Here is a 10,218-nt window from a genome sequence, read left to right as displayed (position 1 = left end):
GTGTTCTTTATTTCCAGAAGATTATAATATTCCCATTGAAGAATTGACTAGATATGTTATGGGATTAGAGGAAGATGAAGATTTTCACTTACTTGAAGACGCAAGGTGCCAAGTGCGTGCAGCAGTCGATAGCCTCAAAGATTCTTCTTTACTACTAGAAGGGTTTGATAAAGAATTTGTGAAGATGCATGACATGGTTCGCGATATTGGCTTATGGATAACATCAAAAGGGGAAAATGAATTTGAGCTAAGAGCCTGCACTCGTTTAGAGAGAAACACAAAATTTGAAAGAGCCATAGCAATCTCCTTGATCGATTACAACACCAAACAACTTCCTGATAAATTGTTATGTCCAAGACTCAACATTTTGTTATTGGGTGGAATTCAAAGTTCCAAAAATATCTCTAACGCATTGTTTAAAGGGATGAATTGTCTCAAGGTTTTATCACTACTTAACATAATCTTATCAACACAATCACTCAAATTATTGACAAACCTTCGGACCTTATATTTGGAAAACTGCGATTTCAGTGATGACCTCTCTTCATTGGGAAAGCTAAAGAGACTTGAGACTTTAAGCTTTTACAGATGTGGAATAAATGCATTGCCGAGTGAGTTAGGGGAAATGGCGAGTTTAAAAATGCTAGATTTGACAGGTTGTGATCAACTGCAACAGATTCCACCAAATGTGATACGAAGATTATCCAAATTAGAAGAACTAATCATTAGTAGCAGCTTCAAGAATTGGGATGTTGAAGGGACAACCTCAGAAATAAGCAACGCTAACTTATCAGAGTTGAACTCATTACCCCGCTTGGTTAATCTCTCTCTAAAGTTGAACTCGAATCATTTACCCAAAGGCTTTGTTTTCCCAGAGCATTTGCGTAGATATTTCATAGAGATTGGCAATCCGTACTTCTCTGCTATGACACCTGGGCGAACCCTAGCAATCAAAGATTTGAATGCCTCCTCAATGAACGCATTGAAGTCGTTGTTCCATACCGTGGAATATCTTTCGATCGAGTCTTGTGAGATGGAATGCATTGTTGATACAATATGTGAGGGGCCCAACCAGTATGAAATCTTCAGCAATCTCACAGTTTTAGACGCACGTCGATGCCCGAGATTGATCAGTCTCTTCTCGCCGTCCCTTGCTCAAAGTCTAAAAAAGCTGAAAGAACTATATATTATCAGATGCGATGAAATGAAGCAAATAATTTCAGAGGAGGGAATGATATTGGAGAGTCACGGTCAACCAATATGTCTCTCAAAATTAGAGACTCTTGTGGTAGGGGGTTGCGGAAAACTGGAATATATCTTTCCTATCTCAGTTGCTCGAGGTCTTCAGCAACTAGAAAGTCTATCATTAAAATATCTTCCTCAATTAAAGCAAGTATTTGGCCAGAACAGAGAAGGAGAAGTTGGGGATTGTGAAATAGAGAGTCACCATCAACCTACAGGCTTCCCAAAATTAAAGACTATTGAGGTAAGTTATTGCAGCAATCTGGTATGTCTATCAACTGCTCGAGATCTTCCCCAACTAGAAGAACTAAAATTAGAAGGTCTTCCTCAATTAAAGCAAGTATTCGGCCAGAACAGAGAAGGAGAAGTTGGGGATTGTGAAATAGAGAGTCACCATCAACCTACAGGCTTCCCAAAATTAAAGACTATTGAGGTATGGAATTGCAGAAATCTGGTATGTCTATCAACTGCTCGAGATCTTCCCCAACTAGAAAGGCTAAAATTACATAATCTTCCTCGATTAAAGAAAGTATTCGGCCAGGAAAGAGAAGGAGAAGTTGGGAATTGTGAAATAGAGAGTCACCATCAACCTACAGGCTTCCCAAAATTAAAGACTATTGAGGTATGGAATTGCAGAAATCTGGTATGTCTATCAACTGCTTGAGATCTTCCCCAACTAGAAAGGCTACAATTACATGATCTTCCTCGATTAAAGAAAGTATTCGGCCAGAACAGAGAAGGAGAAGTTGGGAATTGTGAAATAGAGAGTCACCATCAACCTACAGGCTTCCCAAAATTGGTATGGAATTGCAGAAATCTGGTATGTCTATCAATTGCTCGAGATCTTCCCCAACTAGAAAGTCTTCCTCAATTAAAGCAAGTGTTTGGCCACGGAAAAGGAGGAGATGATGGGGATGGAAACAACAGCGTGCTATCTAAGTTGAGAAACTTAATATTAAAGAACTTACCGGAGCTTGTCAGTTTGGGTGGAGGAAATAGTTCTTCAGTTTGGCCATCATTGCCATTGGAGAGGCTATACGTGTTGAACTGTCCTAAATTGAAGTTGTCATTTTTTGCTAATGTGGAAGCGAATGTACCGGCTGTGCAAAAGGTAATTTCCTAATTCTATTTATTTATTTATTTATTTTTTGAGAGTGAAAGGTTTTTTTTTTTTTTTTTTTTTGGAGGAGTAATTTCCTAATTCTATTTATTCTTCTCTTTCTTCGGTTTTGCACTTTTTTTTTTTTTTTTTTTTTTTTTTTTTTTTTTTTTTTCCTTTGGTACAAAAACTAGTGCACCGGTGTTTGAATTCCATTTTTGTTTGATGGACTGACAGTCATGAGGTGAAAACAGTAAACAAACCAAAATAAATAAATCGGAATACAAAAAGATTTTCAACTAGTGTACTGTTGCTTAGGACTATCACGTATTGAAATGAAAATAAAAAAAGAAACTTGTTTTACTTTTAATTGAAGCGATGTCACATACACACACGTAATAATAATAATAACAATAACAACATCTGTAGGGCATCACAAATTTAGAATTTTCCAATAACAATCCATTTGTTTTAAGAAAAAATCTTATGTAAATATAGGTTTTGTTTTTTTCCTTCATATTTTCATATGCTTGGTAACATCAAAAAAGAATTGGGTAAAGAAAAATTGTCTTTTAATTTATATTATTTAGTTTAGCATGAGATAGAGTTATTTTTCGCTAAAAAAATTGTTTGTGTGAGAGTAAAGAAGGCAAGGAGATTTTCTTTAACCCTGAAACATATACACAAAACAAAATTAGATCGGGTTTTCTCTAATAATAAATTGTTTTGGGTACAACAATCACAGGTAGTTTGGTGATTGAAGATTTCAAGTGAGTTTATACTATTCTTAGAGAGGTATTATTGTATTTGGTATGGATCTCAAGTTAGGCATAGACTTAAGAGTTAAGAGCATATTATAATTGATTTGATAATATTGAATAGGTAGGCACATTGTCGAATCACATAAATCTTGTCTTGTGTGATTGTTTCTTTTGGCTCATATTTTCTCTATTTTCGCACCTCACAAATCTAGGAATTGGGTTAAATTTCTAACAAAAATGATATAGTTTTTTAAAAAATATTTTTTTTTTTGGAAAATAATTCATTTTCCAAAATGTTAATGTCGAAACAAACTTAGTGTTAGTTTCCACTTAGATGACTTTTCCCATGACGATGATATTTAGTTCTTGATAAAATTTGTGTAGTGTATGAATTTCTTAGAAGAGTATTGAATATCTTTAGAGTGTAGAAAAGTATTGAGAATTTGTCAAGTATGTAGATTACATGAAGTATAAAAATTATGAGAAATATGAATATCAGAGGCTATGAAGGTCAAAGGTTATGGCTGTTTGACAAATTATTCTTGTTGTAATATAGGCGTTGTGTTATATGGTGATGAATGCACTCTTCTTCTTCTTCTTTTTTTTTTTTTTTCTTTTTTTTTTTTTTTGTGTGTGTGTGTTTGAGGAGGAGTGGGGGGGGGGGGGGGTGGAAGTGATGGTTAAGAAACTCAATATGAGAAGCCTGGAGAGGGTTTGATTCATTAGGTAAAAGGTCTTCGACCACTTTTCTAGTTTTTACTAAGAACTAATGTGTGGGAATATTATATAAATATTATATAATGGGGTGTAATATACAAAAAAAAGAACAATTACTTCAAGTATTGTCTATATATAAAAATAAAAAATAAAAAAAGATTTCTACAAGTTTTTTTTTTTTCTTTTTAACTCAACAAATATATCATTCTATTATTTTTTGTGTATTTGATTCATATTTATTTAAGGTGAATTATATTCGTATAACTTAAATTTGCTCAATATACAACTAAAATTTATAAGTTTCAAATTTATTATTCAAAATTTTCATCTCTTAAGGAATATGGAGATTATCATAATGATCAAAACTCATCACAAAATTACAATGTTATCTTAATCAAAATTAAAATTAAACCAGAGGAATAAAAGATAAACTTTATAATAATTTATTACTCGAACAATTGGTAGACATATTTAAATTTATAGCCATGTAGATTGTATTTTGATATAAATTCAAATTCCAATTTCCAAAAAAAAAAAAAAAAAAACTAAGTATTAATCCAAACCAAAATTTAACCAAAGCTATATAAGAGAGATAGAAGACAAAATAATAATAATAATAAGTATTAACCCAAAAAAGCTATAAAAGAGAGATAGAAGACTTTGTGATAGGAAATTAAAAAAAAAAAAATACAATATCAAAACACATACTAAAAAAACCATCAACCTTATATAGAGTTATAAGAAGAAAAAATATCCACCGAGAGAGAGAGAGAGAGAGTACTCATAGTTTCTGTGTGGGAAAATATGGATTGAATTGGAGAAATTATATCAAATTTATACAAAATAAAATGGGTAGAAGAAGAGTCAAAATATAAGAAAGAAAAAAGGATGAGAGAAGTGCAACGGAAAAGTAAAAAGTAGTGGGAAAATAAAGAGGCAAACATGGAGGAAAAAAGTTAGAAGAAGTATAATAGTAGGTGTGGGCTACTAGGAAGAGGAAGAGTTTTTTTTTTTTTTTTTTTAATTTTTTTAAAGAATAGGAGGAAAAAAAATTTTAAAAAGAGAAAAGAAGACGTAGAAAATAAATGGATAATGTGGCCGTTGATATGGCTTAATAGAAGCGTAGCAACAACAAATAATACGTTTTAGTTTTTAGATATATATAAATGAAAAAAAAAAAAAAAAGAAAGGTGTTTGTCTAGATATTTGGTCAGATTTCCTAACTAGTACAAAGTACTTAGACAGCTAGACCTTTATTAAGAATGGCAAAATTTCCTTTGTCAAGCCATTTGGTTAGGTTTTTTGATTAGTGCAAGGTGCTTAGATGGCTAGACCTGTATATGATTTGTAATTTAGTTGGATTTCCTATAGGGCATTTAGAATGTTGGACTTGTGAATGATTAGTAATTTGATGAATATATAATTTACGATTAAGTTTTGGAAAGAGCAATCAGGAGTTTCCTTATTGTAAGTGTTGTCAAATGTAAGGACATTGACCAAAATACATGCTTTACATACTAGCTCATCTGAGGTCAACAATTTGAAAAAGACATGCCAAGCTTCATATCAATCTGTCAAAAATGTGAGTCTTGACTCTACGCCATTTGAGCCCCCTATGAAGAACTTCATTTTTCTTTTCTTCTAGCTTGTAATAGAGAGAAATTGTATTTAGCAAATCTAATTTCCCTTAAGTAACAAATTGGTTTCTATGTCAATGGGTCTCTCAAGCTTGTATGCTCAATCTTTTGATGCTTCTTGTCTTCTAGTAAATTGAGCTTTGCAAGTAAGGCTATGCGAGGGAGAGAATCGAGAGTTATTATAACATACAGTAATATCACTTAACCCAAAACTTAAACTTATGAGTTTAGGTCCAACTATTTTATTGTAATCACTCATTCTTCTTATTATTATTTAATGTGAGACTTCACTTACACATATATACCCAACATTTTTGGATTCAAAAACGATATTCTACCAATTAGAGCATGCTTGGGTCTCATGAAGTTTCTTATTTTGCATATATATGAACTTTTATTGGGAAGGCCAATTCCACAAGATGTGAGAGAAATGATATGGGTCAAGAGCCTTAATTTGTTAATACAATATATGGCCATGAGATAAATCCGTATTTTAGTCGTTTCAGAGTGTTTTAGAAAACTATTTTGTGTAATCATATGACTTTTAAGACCCAATTTATTATATAGGATTAATCTTATGTCCATACAAGGCATGACTTAATCAAGAATTGGATATAAAATAAAAAATATTTCAATAATATAAATATAAATTATTAAAATAAATAGTAAAACTAAAAGAACAAAAATTACTTCAAGTTACGTGACAAGTGCACATTGTATACATCTAAGTTTTTATAAAACCAAAGATTATACTAAATTATAAAATAATTTGAAATTTAAAATAAAATAAAAACCTTTTAAATATCTTTAGACTTTTGATTATTGAGTTTAATCAGAATAAGATTCATTTTTTATAACAACAAAAAAACAGTGATAGAGTTTCACCTGAGGTAGACTATTGTTAATAATCGTAATGTACTTCTAAGGATTTACATTGTAAAATTACATTGTACAGCTTGTAATACTTTCATTTTGCCATATAATTTCACATGAAAGGATTTTTTTTTTTTTGGTGGGTTTTAGTTACAATTTATGTGAATTCCTGTTGCTTTTAACTAATAGAGATATAAATTGGTACATGTGTAGCTTCAAAATTTACAGATCTTGTCTCTACGCTATTGGAATGCAATTTCATTTGATGGGATTCAAGGTTTGTCAAATTTGGAAGAATTAGAAATTAAAAATTGTGGAGGAATCCAAGAGGTGATTAAGCTTGAAGGGCTTCTTACTATAAAAGAAGAGCAACAAGATCTATTGCTCCCAAGATTGAAGAAAATGTTGTTGATTGATCTACTTGAACTGAGGTGCATATGGAAGGGCACAACTAAACTTATAAATCTCAACAATCTTGAAGATTTAAAAGTCATCAGATGCAAAAAATTGACACATCTCTTCACACCGACCCCCACTCAAAGCTTACAAAAGTTGAAATTTCTTGAAATTGAAAGGTGTGACGAATTGGAGCATCTAATTGTTGAAAATGCAGAAGAACAAGTCTTATCAGAGAGTCATCCCCAACCTTTATGCTTCCCTAAACCAAATGTGGTCAAAGTCAAGGTCGGAAGTTGCAATAAATTGAAGTGTCTCTTCCATGTGGATCGTTGGAATGCAGTTTCCATTTTTTTGAGATTAGAAGAATTGGAATTGAAGAACTGTGGAGGATTGCAGGAGGTGTTCAACTTTGAAGGTTTTCTTACTAGAGAAGGAGAACAACAAGATGAGTTTTTCCCAAGATTGAGGAAAATGTGCTTGGTCGAACTACATGAATTGACATATATATGGAAGGGTCCAATCCAACTTATAAATCTCAACAATCTTGAAGATTTAAAAGTCGTCGGATGCAAAAAAATGATGCATCTCTTCACACCGGCCCTCGCTCAAAGCTTACAAAAGTTGAAATTTCTTGAAATTGAAAGGTGTGACGAATTGGAGCATATAATTGTTGAAAATGTAGAAGAACAGGTCTCATCAGAGAATCATCTCCAACCTTTATGCTTCCCTAAACTGATAAGAGTCAATGTCAAATACTGCAATAAATTGAAATATCTCTTCCCCATGACCATCGCTGATAGTCTTTTAGAACTAAAGATTCTCATAGTAAAAGAAAACTCTCAATTAATGGAAGTATTCACACATGAAGGAGACGCTGGAGCTCAGAAAGATGTAACGCTCCCTCTACTAGAATTTATGGGACTCAAAGGTCTACCAAGCCTTGTTAACTTCTGCCCAAAGAACTATCAGTTTATACTGCTAAAATGGAGGAAGTTAAGAGTGGAAAGCTGTAAGAACATGAGGACGACTTTTACCCGTACTCCAGACAGAAGTGTGCTTATAAATGGAGAGGTAATCCAATATTCCTGCCTTTTTTTTTTTATTATCTGTTCACTAAATTAGAGTCAATTATAGTAGTAGTATACATATTACTAATTTACTAGTAATAATAATTATTTGATTTATAACACCAAATATCCTATGTTGTGCATGTGCTTAATTATAATCAACCCTCACTGATAACTGATAAGTACCGTTTGTCTAGTTGGGAGCTTGAGACGAATTTTATTATATTTTAAAAATGTTATTATTATTTTATTTATTTCTCCTTGCGTTGCCAGAATATATAAATGCTTGCTGGCTTTCGATTTGGTTGTTCAGGTAGCCCAGATAGACGAGCCTACAGGGACTTCAACAATTTCTCCAGTGCTTACCATATGCCCTGCCAACAACGATATAATATGGGACTCAGGTTTTAACTTTTAACTATACTAACCTTTTATTATATATTTTTTTTCCTTACTATTGTTGTGTTCAATTGATTTAGATTTGAATGACAATCCTACAGGTGGCTACTTATCACCAGATGGATTATATTTTTACGTAGAATTCGAAAGATGTTGATTTGGATTTATTATGGTCTTTTCTACACACGTGGCTTAAATTTGTGGCGGGCTCATGGATGGATGGACGTGCTACTTCTGTAGAGGTCTCCGTCCTCAAAATATTCTCATCTCTGTATTTCACAACTCTTTTGCTTTCTATTTATTTGATGTGTGTTTTATTTTATTTTATTTTTTTATAGATAATGTGTTTTTTTCTTTTTATTTCTTGAACAAGAGACAAATATTTGTACAACTTTTTTAAGTGATAATTTATTATTAAAACATCATTTTTACATTTTTTATTATACACCAATCATGTACAACAGATATCCAACAAATATTTCATTCTATACAGACATCCAATCTGAAAGGGATCACAAAAATCTTATTTAGATTTTAATTGGCATTCCAATTTTTCTCATAATAATAGGGGTATAATTTAACAGATTAAAATAAACATTTAGGATGCTTTTGAATAAAATATTTAAATGAGAAAACAATTGCTTCTTTCAAAGAACGTGAAATGTATACAATCTAAAAACTGTCGGCTTGAATTTTCTCAAACCTTAATTGCATGTCTCTCATTTGCATGCATTGTCAACACTTCAATATACAGAGCTTGTTATTCAGAAGTGGTGTGGCAAAATGTAAGAGTTAAAGATCTCTTTGAAGTGGCTTGTGGAGTTGTTGTGAGAGAAGAGAAAACTTCTCTTTGTATTAAGTGCAACCCCAAACTTTGTATTAAGTTTGAGTCCCAACTTTTGTATTGAGAGAGAACTTTGTATTTGTATGAGAGAACAATTTGGGTGTATTGGGATTTGGGCATTGTGACTTGTGAGGGTGCTATTACACCATTTTGTATTCTCCACCTTTATTAGGGAAAATATCTTCTGTCGATGCCCGTGGATATAGGCTAAATGCCAAACCACATAAATTCTTGGTGTTTTCTCTTGTGTGTGCTTGTATCTATTTTCTTGTCAATTTTTCCTCATTCCTATTATTTATTTGGTGATATCTTTCAAAGGTATATAATATTTTCACCATCAATCTTGTGTGGAATGCTATCTAGAAGCATTTTCTTGCAACAATTTGGTAGTAGAGCTTCTGCTATTTAGAACAAAAACAAATTGTATATACAGAGAGATTTGAAGACTTTGCCACTAATAAATCAATAACAAGAATTACAACAAATCCAAGTCTAAAATAACATTGGCATTCGAGTACAACTTTGTTGCCATGACATCCTTGAATACTGGCTGCATTAAGATTTCTGTAATTCTCATATGATGGCTGTAAGCCTGCAACATAATGTTTCAAACCCACCTTCATTAACTTACAATTTACAACCATCATTGTACTAGTCATGTATTTTAATGTTTTAATATATTCACCATTCTTAAAAATCATGGAGTTCAACTACACTCTGCTCACTACCTTTCAGAGCGTAAAGTTATTCCAGAATCTCTAATTTTACTAATAAATCTTGGGAGTGATCACCCTTCAAGCTCTTATAATGCTTTTTTCCCATTCATACACACCAGATCTGTCCGCATTTAAAGGTGATAATACCTGCAAACTTAATGATTTTCTTGAAATTCCATTCGCAAAAATGACTCGAGAGAGTTTGACAAGCATGGAGTTCATCCATCTTCTGTGAATCAATGAGTTCCAATGAAAGGTCCTTCCATGGCCTGTAAAAGGACCTGTACAAAGACCGTGCTAGGTCAGACTAGTTTGAAGAAGGATTAGAACATACATTTTGGAGACACAGCCTTCAAATAAAATATAATAGCATTGCTGTAAAAGCAGCCAACATGCAAGAGATTAGAGAGCAGGATTACAAAATCAATGCTGGTAATCAACTTTTTGCTGGCCTTAAGTTATTC

The 10,218-nt window shown here is 32.5% G+C and overlaps 1 protein-coding gene across 1 annotated transcript; it reads left to right on the top strand.

Annotated features, from left to right (window-relative positions):
* Positions 1 to 58: 58 nt before the first annotated feature.
* On the top strand, positions 59 to 8,637 carry LOC115956342 (probable disease resistance protein At4g27220). Its single transcript, XM_031074752.1, has 5 exons — positions 59 to 1,074; positions 2,056 to 2,353; positions 6,543 to 7,799; positions 8,109 to 8,199; positions 8,296 to 8,637. The coding sequence occupies exons 1-5, from the start codon at positions 59 to 61 to the stop codon at positions 8,349 to 8,351; spliced, it is 2,718 nt and encodes a 905-aa protein (XP_030930612.1). The 3' UTR covers positions 8,352 to 8,637.
* Positions 8,638 to 10,218: the final 1,581 nt, after the last annotated feature.

This window comes from Quercus lobata, chromosome 8 (genome assembly GCF_001633185.2).
Source record: "Quercus lobata isolate SW786 chromosome 8, ValleyOak3.0 Primary Assembly, whole genome shotgun sequence".
In the NCBI taxonomy this organism is placed as follows: domain Eukaryota; kingdom Viridiplantae; phylum Streptophyta; class Magnoliopsida; order Fagales; family Fagaceae; genus Quercus; species Quercus lobata.
This window is presented reverse-complemented; position numbering and strand designations above follow the sequence as displayed.